The 18,514-nt window shown below is 51.2% G+C and overlaps 1 protein-coding gene across 4 annotated transcripts in view; it reads left to right on the top strand.

Moving 5' to 3' along the window:
• The window catches only part of GATA3 (GATA binding protein 3), a 28,035-nt gene that overhangs the window by 3,230 nt on the left and 6,291 nt on the right, over positions 1-18,514 (top strand). The window contains exons 1-5 of one of the 4 annotated variants that reach the window (XM_062609322.1): positions 4,527-4,693; positions 5,293-5,907; positions 8,491-9,027; positions 11,753-11,895; positions 17,395-17,520. In XM_062609322.1, the coding sequence (XP_062465306.1) occupies positions 5,667-5,907; positions 8,491-9,027; positions 11,753-11,895; positions 17,395-17,520 (1,047 nt within the window). In that variant the 5' untranslated portion in view covers positions 4,527-4,693; positions 5,293-5,666. Of the gene's footprint in view, positions 1-4,526; positions 4,694-4,999; positions 5,117-5,292; positions 5,908-8,490; positions 9,028-11,749; positions 11,896-17,394; positions 17,521-18,514 lie in introns of those variants that run through there. The other 3 variants (XM_062609319.1, XM_062609321.1, XM_062609320.1) reach the window with 3 other exon arrangements.

The following is an 18,514-nucleotide window of genomic DNA, read 5'->3' as shown; positions in this document are numbered from 1 at the left end:
GAGCCGCTGGTTTGCTCCCGCTCCGGATTTGCATGGCTCCGGCGCTGCTTTGTGTGTGCGTGTGTTCGTGTTTCCTCCCCATCTTCGCGGAGGGGAGAGAGATGAATAACGAGAACGGAAATATGCATGTAGATATTAAAAGAAAAGGAAAAGATAAAACAAAAAGGAAGAAAAACCACCCATGTGGCTGGTTTCAGAGCAGGGGGAGGTTGCATGGGGTGCGAAAGGGGAGATGCAGAAATGCGGGTGTAGTGTCTCCGTCTCTTTTTCTCTCAGATGATGATGATGATGATTATTATTATTATCATCATCATCATTATTATCATTATTATTATTGCCAGCCCCTATCTGCAAGGATGGTGATTATTCTTTTCCACTGATAAAGAGAAGGAGGGGGGGGTGGCCGTGGGGAAACAGCTCCTAATTCCTGCCTGATTCGAGAAGGAAAAAGAAAAAGGGAAAATCTATTCCCTCTTTGTTTAACCCCAGATTATCTCAGCCGCATTAACAGGGCCCGGCAGGGGGGGAGGTCCAAAACCGGGTCCTTTTTCCTCGGAGCCAGTTGCTGTACACAGACAACAAAAATATTCGATAATACAAGTAAAAAAATGAAGTAACAATCTTGGGAGCTCTGCCCTGGGCCGTGTCCTCTCCGTAACCCCCCGATTCCTCGCTCCCGGCTGTTTGTACAGCTTTACCTGTCCTGTTCTGGTACCCTGGAAAAAACCAGCCCGGCAAACGTAACTTAATCCGCTTTCAGTCAATTGTCGTCTAAAAGAGGGTAAAAGAGGGAGGGGGGGTGTGTGTTTGTCTGCCTATTCGAGCCCCGAGGTGCCACTCGCAGCGATGGGCACCGATGGGGACAGAGGCAGCGGGTGGCCCTGGGTCCCGGCACCAGAAAATGCTCCCTAAAAACCTATTTTAATAGGGAGACCTGGAGGAAAAATGGGGGGGGAGCTAAGGCAGCTTTAGTGCCCTTTGGTCATTTTTAAGGCAGGGGGAGGCTGGGTAACCGCCCCATCTCCCCAAGTTTGGGTGGGTTTGATTATTGCATTTAATTGTCGTTGATTTGATTTATTTAATCATTTATTTCCCCTCTTTTGGGGGACTTTCAGTTATTTTTGGTCAAAAGCGTTTCCTCCTGACTTTTTTAGCACCAGAACTGGCCTCATTTTCTTCGCAGACCCCGCCATCACTCCCCTATCTAGGAGGGATGTTGGCTTCCTCCCCCCCCCATTACCCCCGGCAGAATTAACCCCCGAGCCCCCGGGCCTTATCTGGCGGCTGGTGGCCAGCTTGGGGCTAATTGCTCCAACAATGGGCTCCTCTGAAGGCCGAGCTGTCACTGGAAACCCTGAGGGGGGGGGGGGTTGAGGGGTGGGCAGAGGGGCTGGAGCTGCAGCCACAGCCTAGGAAAAGGACGGTCAATGCCAGCGCTCCTCGGGATCACAGATTAATACGGGGGGGGGGGGATGATGGGATTGCTTTTCTCTTTCTCTTTATTTCCTCTTTTCCACCCACTTTTTCTTTTTATGAAGGGGGTGTTTTTGCCCTCCCCATCGCTCTTTCACCCCCGGCTGGGGAGGGGATAGGAGCAGCGCGTCTGTTAGCGTGATAACGCAGAGAAAACGACAAGCGCAGGAAACCAGATGTGAAAGCGACTGTTCTCCCCCCAGATTTGATGCTAGGGCTGCGAGAGGCAGGCGGTGCGCAGGGTCCCGCAATGCCACCCTTTAACCCCCCGCCCGTCGGGGCAGGACGGGGCCCTCGGCGCTCTTCCCACTTCTTCCTCCTTCGCTATTGATCAGACTTGGTGTAGCTATATGTGTTTTAATTATATATATATATATATATATATTATTACTTTATTTTATTACGTTTTATTATTTTATTTTATTTCTTATTCCCTTAAAATTCATTATTTCATTTCATTTTCTTATATTTTGACATAATTCATTTTACCTCTCATTAAACATTCCGTACCCACCAAAGAGCTGAAGGAAAACGGTTTTTCCCTACCCCCGGACAGGGAAAGGCACATTTCTTCTCTGCTTCAGCAATTTTGTGACCTCCAGAAGGAAATTCCTCTCGTGTGGTCCCACGGCTGGAGGTCCCAGGGCTGTAACTGCGGATGGAGGGGGATTTGGGAATCTCAGCTCACCTGGCCCAAAATTCCAGCTTGGCACTAAGAATCCACCCCCCCCCCCCCCCCCCCCCCCGTACCCATATGTTAAAAGAGATTTCTTTTTAAAGCGACTTTTCCCAAAAGCTGGAGACCACCCTCGCCCGCAGGGTCTGCGTGGGAGCTGGGGAAGTTTGGGAAGCGGGGATAAAGAGGCAAATCCCAGGGAGACGCTTCGTCCTCCCGGCCATAAAACGCTTAAATCTGGGGTCGGGGAGCGGAAAGGTTGCGCTCTTGCCTGCAAAAAAAATCCATTTCTCCTCTCCCGTGCGCCCCAAGAACTGGAGGGGATCACCCTGAATTTTACGACTTCTAATACAATGGATACATAAAGGTGCATCCCCACGGAGGAGCGCGATCCCTCAGCGCTCTGTCCCCACGGACGGCCAGTACCGGGGGCTTAAAACCGGTTTAAAAGCCGGTTTTAAACAGGGCGCAGGGACCGGAGCTCCCTTCTGGCTGCTCCCCTCCGCCGCCCGTCGGGGCTGAGCCCAGCCTGGCGCTGGCCCCGCCGACCGGACACTGTGAGCGGACACCGGGGAGCGGCAGCTTCGCGGAGCCCGGTTCCTAATTAGCTCCCCCCTGTATAAAGACTCCAGGCAGACGCTTTCCCAGCAGCCAGGCAGACGTGAGCAGACACGGCGCGTAAAGGCACCGTGAGTGATTTTGTCTAATCCCTTGTACTTGTTTTCCCTCTAATCATTATCATTCCCCCCCTTTTATTTCTCCCCACTTCTCCCCCTTTTTTCTTCTTTTCCTTTTTCTTTTTACTTTTCCTCTCCCGCCTTTTTTATTTTTTCTTTATTTTTTTCATTTTCTTTAGTCTTTCATTTTCGTTAGTCTTCCTTTCCTTCCTTTCCTTTCCTTTCCTTTCCTTTCCTTTCCTTTCCTTTCCTTTCCTTTCCTTTCCTTTCCTTTCCTTTCCTTTCCTTTCCTTTCCTTTCCTTTCCTTTCCTTTCCTTTCCTTTCCTTTCCCTTTCCTTCCCCTTCCCTTCCTTTCCTTTCATTTGCTTAGGTTTTCCTTTCATTTTCTTTAGGTTTTCCTTTCCTTTTCTTTAGTCTTTCCTTTTCTTTAGTCTTTCCTTTTCTTTAGTCTTTCCTTTCCTTTCCTTTCCTTTCCTTTCCTTTCCTTTCCTTTCCTTTCCTTTCCTTTCCTTTCCTTTCCTTTCCTTTCCTTTCCTTTCCTTTCCTTTCCTTTCCTTTCCTTTCCTTTCCTTTCCTTTCCTTTCCTTTCCTTTCCTTTCCTTTTTCCCTTCCTTTCCTTTCCTTTCCCTCCTCTTCTTGTTCTTCTCTTCTTCTTTTTCCCTCCTCCTTCTCTTCTTTTTCTCTTCTTTTTCTTCTCCTCTGTCGTTCTCCCCTTCCCTGTCGTTATTTCCTCCCTCCTCCCCCCTTTCCCCTCTTCTCCCCCCTCCTCTCTCCCCGTTTCCCTCTCCCGTCTCCGGTCCCGTTCCCCCCTCCCCAGCCCCGCTGCCGCTGCCCGGTGCCGCCGGGGCCGCTAGGGGATGCCCTGGCTCAACGCAGCGCCCGGCCGGGCCGGCGGGGCTCGGGCCCGCAGCCAATCAGCGCCTCCCGGGGCCGGCTCCCCAGGTCCTGCTCGCCCCCCATTGGCTGCGGGCGCGGCGGCTGCGGCCCCTGATGGGAGGTGGCGGGGCCGGGACCGGGGTTGGGACCGGGGTTGGGACCGGGGCCGGGACCGGGGTAGGGACCGGGGTAGGGACCGGTTCCCCCCAGTCTCCTCCGCCCACCTCGGGGCTCAGCTCCCGCTCCCCTTCCCCAGCTCCTCGCCTTGTCCCGCATTGGGATCTCCTGCAACACGTGAAAGAACCCACCCCAAACGGCCCCAAAACCCCCACACGCCGCCGTTCCCTGCGCGGATGTCCTCACTAATAACAATTAAACCCTTGACGAGACGGAGCCGCTCTAAACCCGTCCCGGAGGTCCTGCACCTGCCGGTACATCCCGACTCATCCCGGCTGCTCCCGGGGGGTCTCCGGTCTGTCCTGCCCCTGCCCGGGATGTTTGCAGGAGAAGAGACCCGGTCCCGTCCCCACCGGGGCGGGCATTGGCAGAGTTTGCCGGCGAGGGGGAAAACTTTTCCTCCTTAGGAAAGGGGGGAAATTAATTAATTAAAGAGAAAAGGGGCGGGGGGGGGGAAGACTCAAGGTTGGTCCAAAGGGGTTCCGGAGGGGGCGGCCGGTGCGTCCCGCCGGTCCCCTCCTCGGGCGGGGACAGGCTCCGCCTCCCCCGGGCTTATGACACTGGAACCTCCTTAAGTTGCGTCTCGCCGCAGCTGTCTGTAAGCGCTGAGCCGGCTGGCGCCATCCTGCTCCTTTCCGAAAGAATGCCTGCCCTGTGAAAAAAAAAAAAAAAAAAAAAAGAAAAAAAAAATGAGTGAGAGAGGGAGGAAAAAAAAATAGGGAAAAAAATAGGGCGAGCGAGGGAGCACAATCTGATCTGATCGAGCACTTTCAGCTTCATCCCTCCCGGGTCACACACTGCTTCTCCGCCAAGGTTTGTGCGCAATTTCTTTAGCAACTTGTCGCTTTTTTCCTCTTCCCCCCCCGCCCCTTCCCCCGTTCTCCTTTTCTCCTGCACCCACACCCCCTTTCTGCATCGCTTCCCCCCCCCCTTGCATTCCCCTCTTCTCCTTTCTCTTTTCCCCCTTCTTTCCCCCTTTCTCGGTTTCATAATAATTAATGAGCAATCAAAGTGACTGCGGAGCAGAGAAGGGCACAAGTTCTGACCAGCTTGAGCCGCTGGCGCTTCTCAGGTGCAAATGGAGCAAATAAACACATAAACAAACAACCGCGATGGCAAGAGAAAGGGAGAGAGCCCCCCAAAACCCACCCCCAGTAACCCAGCGAGAGCAGGAGGAGGGCGGCGAGAGCTGCTCCGGGCAGCGAGAGAGCGAAAGAGAAAGAGGCGCTGGGAGAGGTGGGTCCAGGGCAGAGCAGGCGCTTCCCAGGGATGGCTGCCGAGGGATGGGATGGGTTTTCTCCTGCCTAAAAAGTCAGGTGCTAAAGTTCAGAACTTCTCAAGCACGTTTCTCTCTCCTGCCTCTCCCTCCTCTCTCTCTTTCTGCTCCTTCCCTTTCCTCTTTCTCGTTACAGGTGATCAAAGAAGAGAAACATCTGCAAAAGAGCGGAAGATACCGAGGGGATCTCACTTCGTAGAGATTTTTATCCCCTAAGTTTGTTTTCTTTTTTCTTTTTATTTTTTACGTTATTTTTTCTTCTTTTTTCTTTTTCTTTTCTTTTTTTTTTTTTTACTTTTTTTTTTTTTTTTTTTTTTTGGAACCGACCTTTTCTCACCATACCCCCCCTCCCCTCCACTTCCAACCAAACTTAACCAGAAAGCATCCCCAGACTCGCCGAGCACTTCCCCCCCGGCCCGCTCCCAATAACTCCGGCAGCGTCTCTCCCTCCGTTCCTTGCTGAGGAGGAGGAAGAGAGGAAGAGCAGCGGCGGAGCAGCGGGCGCGGAAGATGGAGGTCTCCACGGACCAGCCGCGGTGGGTGAGCCACCACCACCCTGCCGTGCTCAATGGGCAGCACCCGGACTCACACCACCCCACGCTTGGCCATACCTACATGGACCCCACGCAGTATCCTCTCGCCGAGGAAGTGGATGTACTTTTTAATATCGATGGACAAGGCAACCCCGTCCCGCCCTATTACGGCAACTCCGTGAGAGCCACCGTGCAGAGATACCCCACGGCCCATCACGGTGAGTGCCCCGCAGACACCGAGAGCCCGGCCCCGGCAGCGGGGAAACGACGTCAAGGGTGGATTTTGGGGTTGGCTTGTTGGAAATAAACCCAAATCCAGGCTGTGTTCCTCCCTTCCCTCCTTTCCCTTTCTTTACCTGTTTCTTGTTAAAATATTCTTTTTCTCTCTTTCTTTATATTTCTTTTATTCTCTTATCTCTTTTCCTCTTTTCTATTTCTTTTTCTTTCCCTTCTTTCACCTCTTTCTCCTCTTTCTCTCTTTCTTTACCGTTTCCCTTCTTTCTCCCCTTCTTTACCCCTTTCCCTTTTCTTTCTCTTTCCCTCTTTTCTTTATACTTCTTTCCCTTTCTTTATCTTGCTCTCTTTTGCTCCTCTCTTGCCTCTCTCCCTTCCCCCCTTTCTCTCCCTCTCCTTCCTTCTCTTTCTCTCCCTTTCATCTTTCTATTGCTTTATTCCTCTTCCCCTCTTTCCAGCCCCCGCCCCGCTTCAATTAGGTGAACAGTCCGGGTTTTCATGCGGTGTTTAGTTTTTGCACGATTAAGCTGCTCTGGGGCAGAAAAGCCGGCTGGGGAGCAGGGGTGTGAAGATGACCCCGCTGTCTTCACGCTTGGCTTATTCCATTGGCACTCGGGAAGCTTGCTAGGGCTTGGGTAGAAACTTTCACACATGCACCCAGGGCCTCACCACGGCGTGTGTTCAAAATAAGAGAGAAAGGCAAAATAGAAGTGTCGTTGCTGTCGTTAGGTATCAGCCCGGTTGTGTTTTCCTGAGGGTCCTGCAGGAAGGTAATGATCCACAGTGTGAGTTTAGTTCCTGGGTCACAGCTTTTAGAAAGGAGGTGAAATACCTGGCGCCGATGGGGCCCGGGTCCACAGAGGGATGAGCGCTTTGGGGCCATCTTTTAGGAAGAATTGGAGAGATGCAGTGTTTGTAGCTGGAGTTTACCTGTGCGGTTAAGAAAATAGGGAAAAGGGTTCAAACAAGAAAAGGAGGGAAAAAACAGACGGTGATTTGTGAAGCCGGGCAGTGGCCTCCGTCCTGTCGAAATCTAAATACCCGAGGTTTGCAGTGGAAATCACCCCAAAATCAAGGAGCAGAAAGCGGGATAAGTGAGCAGAGATGGAGGCAAGCCGGTTAGGGGGCTGCTCCCGGCCCTCAGCTACTTGTTGAGCGCGGGTCTGCATTAGGCTCCGCTCAGTAACCGCATTGTTCTGCTATTAGACCCTTTAAAACAATTATTTCTAAGGATCAGCAGCCTTTGTCCGTTCTTTCTGTGCATTTCTCTCTCTTTTTTTTTTTTCCCCAATATATCAGCAGAAAGTGGAAATGCGGTCTCTCTGATCTCGCCTGAATATTATTTACTATGTTACTTCCTGGAGAAGATAATGAATCTTGACCCTTTCTATTCGTATAACCCACCTTCCCTTCCTTTCGAGCAGTTACTTTCAGTATTGTTCACAAATGCCTGGTACGGTGCAAAAGTAGCTTGGAGATTTTCTAGACACTCACAAGCTCCCATGCAAACATACGTGGCCACACTGCACCGGCTCCTTAACTCTCCCTGGCTCTGTAGATCTGTGTTTGCATCTCTCCTTCTGTGTGTTTAGCAGCCTTTGCACACATATCACGATACCTACAGAGGCTGAGGCTCTCTAGATGTCAAATCCTTCTCCAGGGCTCTATTAGCAGGCACAAACTTGCTCTTTTCCAGTTGAGTAACTGTGGTTTTCAGCTTATAGCCGTTTGCACGAGTTGCTGGGGATTTTGGGTAGATTTGATTTTTTGGGGGAGATATAGTTTTATTTCTTACAGCGAGGGCAAAGATGAATTTAAAACTTTAGGTACCATCTCTTAAGAACATTTATAACCCAAGAAGAAAAATAGGTTTGACTGCATAAGTCTAGCCTAGTAAATCTATTCTGTGTTTATTTCAAAGCCCAGGTCTGTCTGTTAAAATACAAGTGAAGGATCTCCTGTCATAAGAAAGGGATGAACAGTTTCCTTCGGGGTAGTGGGTGCCCTGTTCTTGTGCCATACCGCCATGAAAACGCCGCTTGACATTTATGTGCAGCCTCACGGAAAAGGGGGGACAGAAAAGAGACAAACCGAGCAGTTTACGAAGTTTATCGGCTCTGTTGGGAAGGTTGTTGTCAAGTTTGATGGCACCTTCTGGTCTCCTTCGTTTGGCAAGAATATTCCCAGGTTTTATGGCCCAAGGCAGCGTGCGGGAAATTATTTCCCAGCTAAGAAAAATCAGATGAATTCTGCAGCGGGGTCTTGGCAATTTCAGGCAGGATCTTCGCTCCAGAGGCTGGGAAGTGGAGACAGTGAAGCCAAATTCCACGTCCCGGGGGGCGGGGGGGGAACACGTCCACGAGAGGGACCGGGGCTGTTACCTCTTTTAGCTGTGATTTTTTAAAGGGGAGCGGGGTTTTACAACCGATGTCATTTGGGATGCAGACACCTTGGGGGGGGGGGGGGGGGGTAAGTGGGTAACTGGAAGTGGGGTCCAGCCTGGTCCCCCCTGTGTCCGTGGGGCGAGGGGAGTGTGACCGGTGTGCGGCTGTGCTCTCTCTGCGCAGGGAGCCAGGTCTGCCGCCCGCCGCTGCTGCACGGCTCTCTGCCCTGGCTGGACGGGAGCAAGGCGCTGGGCAGCCACCACAGCGCTTCCCCATGGAACCTCAGCCCTTTCCCCAAGACCTCCATCCATCACAGCTCACCGGGACCCCTCTCCGTTTACCCACCCGCCTCCTCTTCTACCTTATCCGCCGGCCACTCCAGCCCGCACCTCTTCACCTTCCCGCCGACCCCTCCGAAAGATGTGTCCCCGGATCCGTCCATCTCCACACCCGGCTCCACCGGCTCCACCCGGCAGGACGAGAAGGAATGCATCAAATACCAGGTGTCCCTGGCCGATACCATGAAGCTGGAGTCCTCTCACTCCCGGAGCAGCATGGCCTCTTTAGGAGGAGCCACCTCCTCTGCTCATCACCCCATCACGACCTACCCGCCGTATGTCCCAGAATATGGCTCTGGACTTTTCCCCCCCAGTAGCCTCCTAGGAGGATCGCCTACCGGGTTTGGGTGTAAATCGCGACCGAAAGCACGGTCAAGCACAGGTAGGGCTTTTGGCTTCTTCATGCCCATTGCTCGGGAGAGGAAGTTATGTGGGAAAGCGGGAGGGCAAAAGGACAAGGGCTACCCCCCATCCTTCCCGTGCAGAGGGATGCGCACAAGCATCCGTGTGATGAAAACCCCAGGGCTGGGGGGTCAACATTTCACCTTGCCCTGGTTTATAACCCAGCTCCCCCTTGGGCAGCCCGGGCTCGGGGTACAGCCCCAGGCCTGTCGGGCATCACCCCAGCTCCTCAGGGCTCCTGCCCGGGGGATGCTCCGGTCCGTCCCCCCCCACTCCTCCCCAATCGCCCCCGGTGCGCTCAGCTCCGGCTCCTCGGGAGGAAGCGAAACCCAAGGAACCGCAGCATTAGTGTATCTCTGTATTTCAATCATGGTACTAAATCCCGGCCAACTTCCCCTGCCTGCCCTCTCCGCCTCGCTTTTCCCATGGCCTCTTCCCCAGAGATATGGGGAGGGTTTTTCCTTGGGGGAGCATGTGAGCACCCCGAGGCATCCCCTAGCCCCATCCACCTCCATGCCAGGGCTTTGCCCACCTCCAGCCCCATCCATTTCCATCGGAGGACTTTGCCCATACCTAACGCACCACCTCAAAGCTGACCGCAGGGCTCAGGCTGGGGGGACCGGGGGTGTCCCAGCGCTCTGCGCACCCCGCGGCGTGCGGGAGTTGCGCGGCTGCGGCTCCCGATGGCTGAACTTGTGTGCAGCGAGGGGGGTGTATGTGCGTGTGTGCAGAGGAAAGGGCCGTTAGTCAAAACTCTCTTTTTCTCTCTCTATTTCTTTTTCCGAGGAGGCTGCTGCAGGGTTGCCTGGCATGAATGAGATCAGTTTTCAGGGTTTTTCCAGGGTGACATTTACTCTGTCTGTCTGAGCAGGGACTGTCTCTATTTAGCTGATATGTTTGAGCTAATCCAATTATTTTCAGACTGCTGCACGCGACAGTTGCATTGTTTATCCAGCGCCAGGAACTTTAATAGAGTCCGGATGCGGTTAGAGTGACAAAAAAACCCAGACCTGTATGTTTTGTACATGAAAGCAGGGGAGAGAGAGAGATGGAGTGAAACAAAAGAGAGGGACAGAGGCTCAAACAGCCCCGGAGCGGCTGCCCCCGTTTAACCGGAGGGGGACAAAACGACCTGGGTATTAACGGGAGCGGCTCGCAGCCTGGCCCGGGCACGGACCGGGTGCTGTGTCGGGGTAGGGACCGGTTGATGCCGGGACGGGCCGAGCTCCCCCGGCCGCCCGCAGGGGCACCGGCTGCGCGGTATTTTCAAACCGCCTTTCCCCCCCCACCCCGCTCCGCCCCCCTCGTTGTTTTCCTTTTGCCACTTTCTGTTACTTTACCTTCTAGAGAGACATCTGCGGCTTGTGATAACCCAGCCCCAGCAGCAGCACCTGATTCTGGTCCTTTCTTTTAAAGTTGATTTTAGCGAGCGGGGAAGCTCGCAGACAAAGAGGGCTGGAGCTGGAGGGAAACGGGAGGGAATGGGCTGGTTTTGCAGGATGAAAGAGGGAGAAACGGCTGAAAAAGTGAGGGTTTTTGTTGTTGTTGTGTTTTGGAAGGGTGGTGAGAGGAGAGGGGTTCAGCGCAAAGGCTCTGGAAAAACGGTTGCCGTTTGTGGTTAGGGCGCGGATGTCTCTTGCTTGAATGCAGCGCAGGCTGGGGCAGCGGGGAGCCGGCTCTGAGCTGGGTTAGCTCTGCTCTGGCCGGCTCAGGTCTTCTGCTGCTCTCACATGGGCCAAGAGTGCCATTAGGTGCAAAGAAACCAGCCCAAACATACCAAACACCCAACAAAAATATTCTTCCAACTCCTGAAAGTAGCTGAGCTGCATTCCCTCACCCCCTCTCAATTCTGTTTTCCAAGCTGGGGCTGCGGGAGACCCCCCAATAAGTGGGGAGATTATAGAGAGGTGGCAAAAAGGAGGAGAAGAAGGAGGGAAAGACCCTAATTAGGGTCTTTTGGGATCCCAAATATTGGGGATCGACCAGCAGGCTGAGGATGCAGTCGGAGGCCAGAGAGGTTTACACAAGTTGAGTGGTGGAAGCTTCATTGCAAATTAATCAATAGCAGATATTGGCAGAGTGGTTGTGTGTTGACTGGGGGCAGGAGGTGTTTTGGTTGTTGAGATGAGATTATTTTGGGGGCCTTGATGAGGTTTGACCTGAGGCCAAAGGAAGATTCTCCCTTACCAGGCTCATGGGAGCTGAGGCAGTGCTCCAGGAGTGACCCTGGGGTCCTTGGAAAGGGGGGTATGGACTTACATTGGGTATCCATCCATCTTGGGGGAAAGGGATGGAGGCCCCTCGCAAAGCCTGCCAAGGTTTGCCTGGCCCATGTGGCAACATAGGGGCTGGAGGGCTGTAGAATCCCTAAATCCAGAGGTATGGGGGGAATTGTCATCCCACCACAAAGGAGCCCCTTGAGCCACCATGGGGTTTGGGTTGTCATTGTCACCATCCCTCTTCTGCTGGGACGTGGGCTTGATGCTGCCTGTGGGGTGACGCTGGGGAGGCGGACGGGATGCCAGGGAAGTTGCTCAGCTGTGGCCTTGGAACCTTGCTTGGACGTCCTGAATTTGGACAGGTCTGACAAGGCCTGACAGGGCTGCAGCTTGTATGGGTTTGTTTTATTTTGGGGGAGGCCTTTTCCCAGCCTGTTTTACCTCTGCTTTCCCTAAGTGAACTATGTGCTCTCTTGTTTCCAGAAGGCAGGGAGTGTGTAAATTGTGGGGCTACCTCAACCCCTCTGTGGAGAAGAGACGGCACCGGGCACTATTTGTGTAACGCCTGTGGACTCTATCACAAAATGAACGGGCAGAACCGGCCCCTGATCAAACCCAAGAGAAGGCTGGTGAGTTTCCTCCCATTTCCGTCTTTCTTTACCTTCTTCTGCAACTTTTGCTTCTTGTCTGCAGCTCGGGATGGACAGGGAAGCTCAGCCAGCTCCAAAATCTATTTCTATTACATCAGAGGGCTGGGAGATGGGGATGCTCGGAGTGATGCTCCTAGCTGCTGTGGGCCTCAGCTGTTTGGCCCTCTTGCAATCTGAAAAACAGGTTAAAAAAATCAAGACTGAGAGCTTCTTGTAAACCAGGACTGAATTTTCTCCCAGGTCACAATGGGGCAGATGCCTCCCCAGCGCTCTTTGGGATGGTGACCCAAGGACAATGGGGACAATGGCTCTTTCCATGGGTTAAGGGCAAAGTAATGATTTCCTAGTGACCAAAGAGATTAATATCAGGAGAGCAGGGTTCCTCCAGGGCTTTCCACACTGCTGTCTGTCCCTTTCCGAGTGTGTTCCCATCCCCTTTGGTTGGCTGTGTCGTGGAAAGGGGACTTAAGCTAGGTATCGGGTACCGCTAGGCCGTCGCCTGGACTTTGGTCCTGCAAGATTCTTGGCTGATGCTCCTGGTGCCGTGCGTGGTCATTTGCACCTCAACCATGTGGGTCTAAAATCATGTCATTCCTCTCCGAGCTGGTGTGAGCAAGAACACAAGGAAGGGGCTGGCAAAGGCTGGTGAGTGTGTAAAGCTGAATGTGTACCTGGGGTCACAAAAGCTGGAGGAAGACAAAATGCATAGCTGTATTTGAAGTCCTACTTGCAAGCCTCAGGACTGTACAGTGTACAGGCAATAAGTTACAGCATCCCCAGTGATCTACTTACGAATTTCCCTGGAAGCCACAAAATGGTCTGGAAGCTGTGGGCATGGGTAATAAATGCATTGCCATAGATTTGGCAAATAATCAGACAAACCACAAGGGGAAAAGATACATCAAAGTGGGGGGAAAAATACGTTCCCTGCTTGTGAAGTTATTGAATGTTTTGAATTGGGGCACGTTTGGTTTCGTTATTGTTCAGAATGTGGATGGGCTCCTGGAGGCCACTCAAAATGCGGAGGAAAAGCAGATCTGCCCTCTCCATGGAGTTTCTGAGGTGATGGATGGATCCGGCCTTGCATAAGGCTTGTGCCTGGCATGGCTGGATCCTGCGGGAGGGAGAGTGGGGGTACAAGGTTTGTTCCCCATGAAGGTGCTCAGGGCTTCCGAGGGGCAACTCTTAGGCATGGATTCAGCTTCCTCACCTGCAAAACTGGACTGGCTTTATTGGACCAGCTTTATTCCCATAGGCTCTGGGAAGTGTTTGCAGGATACGGCCGCAGGAGGGGTTGCACTGCGAGGGCCAGTGGTGACGGCTCTGCCTGGCCGTGTGGGTCTGGGTTTGCTCCTCTACCCCCAGACTTCCCGCAGATGAAACTTCTCCTATGCGGGAAAAGCCTGCATAGGAAAACGTTGGTTTCCTTCATCTTTCACAGCCTTGTTAGAAAAAAGGAAAAGCTTTCTAGGGAGGGAAGTAGAGGCTGGGATTTTGATTCTTTTGGGCAGCTCTTTTGCTGCCTTCTCCTCCTCCCCCCGGCCCTTGTGTCTTAAACACACCCCCCTTCGTTTTCTTTTTCCTTTCCTTTTTTTTCCCTCCTCCTCGTTCCCTCTTTATGTGTAAAGTGAACTTCCTAGGAAAAAGCTGCCGGATATCTGAGCCCTGGAGATAACTCCTAAACAACGGCTCTGTTTCCCCAGCCCAAACACACAGGAGCTTGAGCGTATCCAAACAAGCGGAGGGGGAGGCAGAATAGGAAAGCGGTTGGAAAGAGACGGGGGAAGAGCTTTCAAACACTGTCTGATGGAGCCACGAAAGAATGTCCCGAGTCACCCTCAGCCCGGCACATGTAAAATGAACTGTATAAATAAATACACTGTAAAAGGTCATTCTTGGGGGGAAAAAAATAGGAAAGGGAAAGAAAAAAAGTAAGGAGAGACCTTGCCTTGCATAACCACTCCAACCTTGTGCGTTTCAGTTAAAGTTACAGAAGGTTCCCGTTCTTTAAACATGGTCTTTGCTAAATGGGAACTTTTGCATTTTCTATATATATTTTTTATTCAGCACTGCCTGGGGAGAAAAAAAAACAAGAGAAACATTCCTGATATTGTTTGTATCTCTATTTATCTCCCCCAGAAGACACAAAAGCTGGGCCTGCATTTGCTTTTCACGTGCATTGACGCTGATGTGTATCTGCAGCTTGACTTGATCTTTCCTCACTTGTGAAGGCGAGGGGGCTGAGGAAGGTGACATGTGATGGAGGGCCAGGCTGGGGATCCAGTGTGTGCTCCTCTCCCTCTGCCACAAATTTCCTGCGTGACCTTGGCCTGGTTTCGTAGGCTCTGATCCCAGGCACGCTAAAGCTAATGAAAGGACTCCAATGGGTGGGAGAAAGAAGGCAAATAAATCATTTAGATGCTGAGAACCCAGCCCAAGGTTTATTAAATTCAATGGGTGTCTTTGTAAGGGCTTCCTTTAGGGAAGATGGATTGGGTTTTGTCGGCTGAGTGGGCCTAGACAGCTCTGCTTCATCTTGGAGGGAAGATCTGGAGATGTTGCAGGAACAGGATTGTAGAGCCACACCACTGCAGTCTGTAGACAGGGTCTATAGCCCTCTTGGAGACCATTCCCATCCCTGTCGAAGCCAATGGCAGTCCTGCCACTGCTGTTTCTGAGATAAAACCTTCCTTTAGATTTTCTTCCTTTTCCTTTCCATGTGGATGCAGAGGTTTCCATTTCTGTGTCCAGTCAAGCTGGTTTTTGAAGGATTATAGCCAGTTTCTCAGAAGGCCCCTGTACACGCAGCCACATTTAGCTGATGCTTGCAGTGTTGTGGGTACCCCATGCAAATCCAGACACTGAATATGCCCCTTAATTAAGCATCTTTATCAGTGCGTGGTTCTTCCCACATCATCCTAAATTCCACATTCTCATCACTAACAGCACTTCCAAAGTTGTGCCCTCGCTCACATGCAGCTGGGCCATGGGGTATGGTCCTGCAGGTGATATGGGGCACCCTGTTAGTCATCCCACTACTTGCAAGGCCAAGCTGGGGTCGGTGATTAGCATCAGTGGATGCCATTGCTAGGAGCTTTTACAATAGTGTTATTATTCATTGTTTCCTGCTTGCTGCTGGTGTCTCCGGCAAAAGTCGGTACAGCATAAAAGGTACAGCCTGAGACCAAAAGAGCACCGGGTTTAAAACATGCAGCTAATGATGCTGTATTTTTGTAGGGGAAACATGGCAGATGGAAGAGGTTTCAGAGAAGACAGTGGATGTTGTGATTTATTTGCTTATTTAATGTCAAGAGTTTGTTTGAAGGTAGCAAGGTGGTGACCAGGCATGTCTTTTAAATATGCTTGCCATAAGAGAAATTATGGCGAGCGCCGTGTAGAAACCCCAAATATCTTCAAAGGGGATGTTTCCCCTGTGTGGGCTGAGTCAAATATCACTGGTTTTCAGAAATTTCCCTAGGCTTGATTTTTGGGTCTGATAAGGGCAAAGCTGCCATCGAGAGACTCAATCCAGCCACTGAGCCACCCGCGCTGGTGGGAGCCGATGGGGCAAAGACCTCCAGACTTGTCCCCAGGGTCTCAGTGAGAGCCCGGCTCTGCAGTTGGCTGTGTCTGTGCTGCATTTGATGCATTTGATGTGTGTGTATTAACCTGGTGATTTTGATGGGAACCAAATTTGGTGCCGTGGCATGGTCTGGAGGAGGAGAGGACAGAGGTGGGGCCCTGATGTTGGTAATGGGATGTTTCAGCTTCTGCTGGCGTTGGGATTTTTGCAACCAAAGACCCACGTGCTATTCCCAGCTCCTGCTTGTCATCAGCATGGAAAAGTCAGCTGAAGGCCTCCTCAGGCTTGAGATCGGCTCATTTCAGCGTGGTTTATGGTCAGGCAAAATGGAATTGTCCCCATGGGAGGCAGTGAGAGTACTTTGCTGTCAGATCCGGGGCTCTGTAATGCTTCCTAATGCTCATGGGCATTGCGTTATTTATTTTTTAGGCAGTCCTTTTTGTCTAATTAAAAGGGGGAAAAAAAAGAAAACTTCTCTATCTAAAACAAAACCAACCCGTCCTCTCTCCACCTACGCCGCATTCAATTATGATTAAAATTGCAACATGACCTAACAAGAGCTGGTATAAACGCTTGCGCTGTGCCAGTGTCCGTGTTTGCATTTTGGGTTTGTTGTATGGGATCCAAAGATGCGTTATTTTTTCTTTTAAACGTTGGATGTGCTACAGTGTGCGGCTGTGTGGGGTGAGGGGTAAATTTGAAACAGTAAGAGCACAAAAGGGAGCATTAAAGGCTCAGTTCTGCAAGGTGCCAGGCATTGCTATGATCTGGCAAATCGCTTAAGCACATGTTTTAACTTTAAGCACATGAGCAGTCCCATTGAAAGCGACGCATCGGGATGAAATCAGAGCTCTGGGAGTGTGTCATATTGATGAAGAAAAGAGAGGACGGGGATCTAAAGGTCTCTTTTTTTTTTAGGAGCTGTAGGCACTTGCACACACGCGAACATGCATAGGCATTCACATGGAAGTCTGCAAACTCCTTTTCCTCCTTCAGTGGCAGAAGGACAATTTGTTTGCTGAAGTTACAGTTTTGAAATGATAAGCACGAATTCATGCATGTGAAAGGAGAGCGACTTGGCTAAATTTGGCTTCCCTAAATCATTATCACAGCTAACAAAATGCTTCTGTATACACTTTGACACGTAGACTTTTTTTTTTTCCCCTTGTTCTTCCCCCTTTATGAAATGGTAAATTCTTCTTTCAGGCTCATTACCAATCCTTAAATAAACATGAAGGTTTAGGCTGCAAGAGGGTGTAATTAAAAAGTTGTGATTCTCGCTCTTCGCCACGGTGTTATTTCCGCTCTGGAGCCCGTATCCTTTGAAGCCGAGTTGAATTGACGGGACAGAGCTGTGCTTGCGGTCGGACCAGGCGAGCAGCTGCCCACCATGCCCAGTGCGGGTCTTACCCAGTGCTCACTGGAGCCAGCGTGACTCATGCCATTGACTTCAGCAACTGTTGGTTCAGGCCCTGACTGCAGAATTAGACCCCTGGGGGGTCTGGGAGAATTAAGATGGAAAGACATGTTGGCATTTACATAAAATTTTCCCCTCTGGAATGGGCTGTGCCAGTGCTGTTAATTTTGATGAGTTCTATCAGAGGTTTAGCACTCACTTTTAGGATGCCCTTTGGCACCTGATTCAGTTCATATATAATTTGGGTTTAAAGTACCTTGGGGATTTTTTCCTTTCTTTTGCAGAATGACTGTTTGTTCTCACAAGCTGGTTTCTGGAGGTCCCTGTCAACGCGCGTCGGTCTTGCAGGGCTGATGCTTTCTTTCTTGGAGATTTTGCTTGTGGCATCTTTTTTCTTTCTCTTTTTAATATGATTTTTTTAACACGGGTATTTTTCTCTTCTTCCCTTCCCCTTCTCTCTCCCCCTCCTTCCCCGCAGTCTGCAGCCAGGAGGGCGGGCACGTCCTGCGCGAACTGTCAGACCACCACTACCACCCTGTGGAGGAGAAATGCCAACGGCGATCCCGTCTGTAACGCCTGCGGGCTCTACTACAAGCTGCACAATGTAAGTGTGACTGTAACGCTCCATAGCGGGGCCTCAGTTGTGGTGCTCGATGCCCCATACTCGTCCCTGACTTAAGGTTTTCCAGTCGCAGGTTGTGCTGATGCTTCCTTTATCCCTCTGGGGACATTAGGGGTTGGAGTGATGGGCCGGCATCCCCTCAAACATAGCTGATCTGACTAGGGGAGGTATAAAACAGGGCTGTCCGTGGGTAATGTTAGAGCTTTCCCATGCCTGAGCCAAGAAAGGAGGGGTGGATCAGCACAGAGAGACATTATCCGCTGCTGATTGGGCTCAGTGTGTTGGAAAAGACAACACGCCGTCCTGCAAGCTGATACCCCTTCTAGGCATAGCTTGGTTCCTCCAGCAAATACCAACTCTGGAAAAAAAGCAAAATGTGCCAGCAACTATTTAGATTTTTCTTGGGTTTGCGGCTGCCTTTGTCCCGTCCCTCCGCCCGTCCCCAAAGATGATTTATTTAGGTCTTGTGTTTTGCCCTGGTTGACGCAAGTGATTCCTAAACCAAAAAGGACTTCATTTAGTTAGTGGGTTGCAGAGTCTGCTCAACCTGTGATGTGAATTTTAAAGCATCTGTCATGGAAGGGAAGGAAAACTGAAATGAAATGGCTGGCAGATTTAATCTAATGCCTCCATGCAAAGCCAGCTTGCAGGAACCAGGGATATGTGCCCCAGGGAAGGAGCTAAAGAGATCTGAAAATTCTTCTACTGAATAATACTGCTAATAAAGGAGTCTTAAGGCTACTCCTGTTACTCTCACTCCACATGTGGCATTAGAATAATTAGTATGTCAGAAGAAGGGAAGACTTTCAATTTCTTTGCTTTGATCGATCTTATATTTTTTTCTTCCTAGTGGTCATTTGCTTTATGTTGGGCCTAGAAATCTCAGGCTATGTTTTGCCCTTCTGTCCACCCATGCAAACACATCAAAGATGGATAGGGTTTCCCGGAGCACCCAACCCTTGTGGTGTCTTAGTCC

Source organism: Pezoporus occidentalis, unplaced genomic scaffold, assembly GCF_034315485.1.
Source record: "Pezoporus occidentalis ecotype Australia unplaced genomic scaffold, CSIRO_AGI_Poc_V1 ctg136, whole genome shotgun sequence".
NCBI classification, from domain to species: Eukaryota; Metazoa; Chordata; class Aves; order Psittaciformes; family Psittacidae; genus Pezoporus; species Pezoporus occidentalis.
The sequence above is the reverse complement of the archived record's forward strand: the minus strand, read 5'-3'. Positions and strand labels throughout refer to the sequence as shown.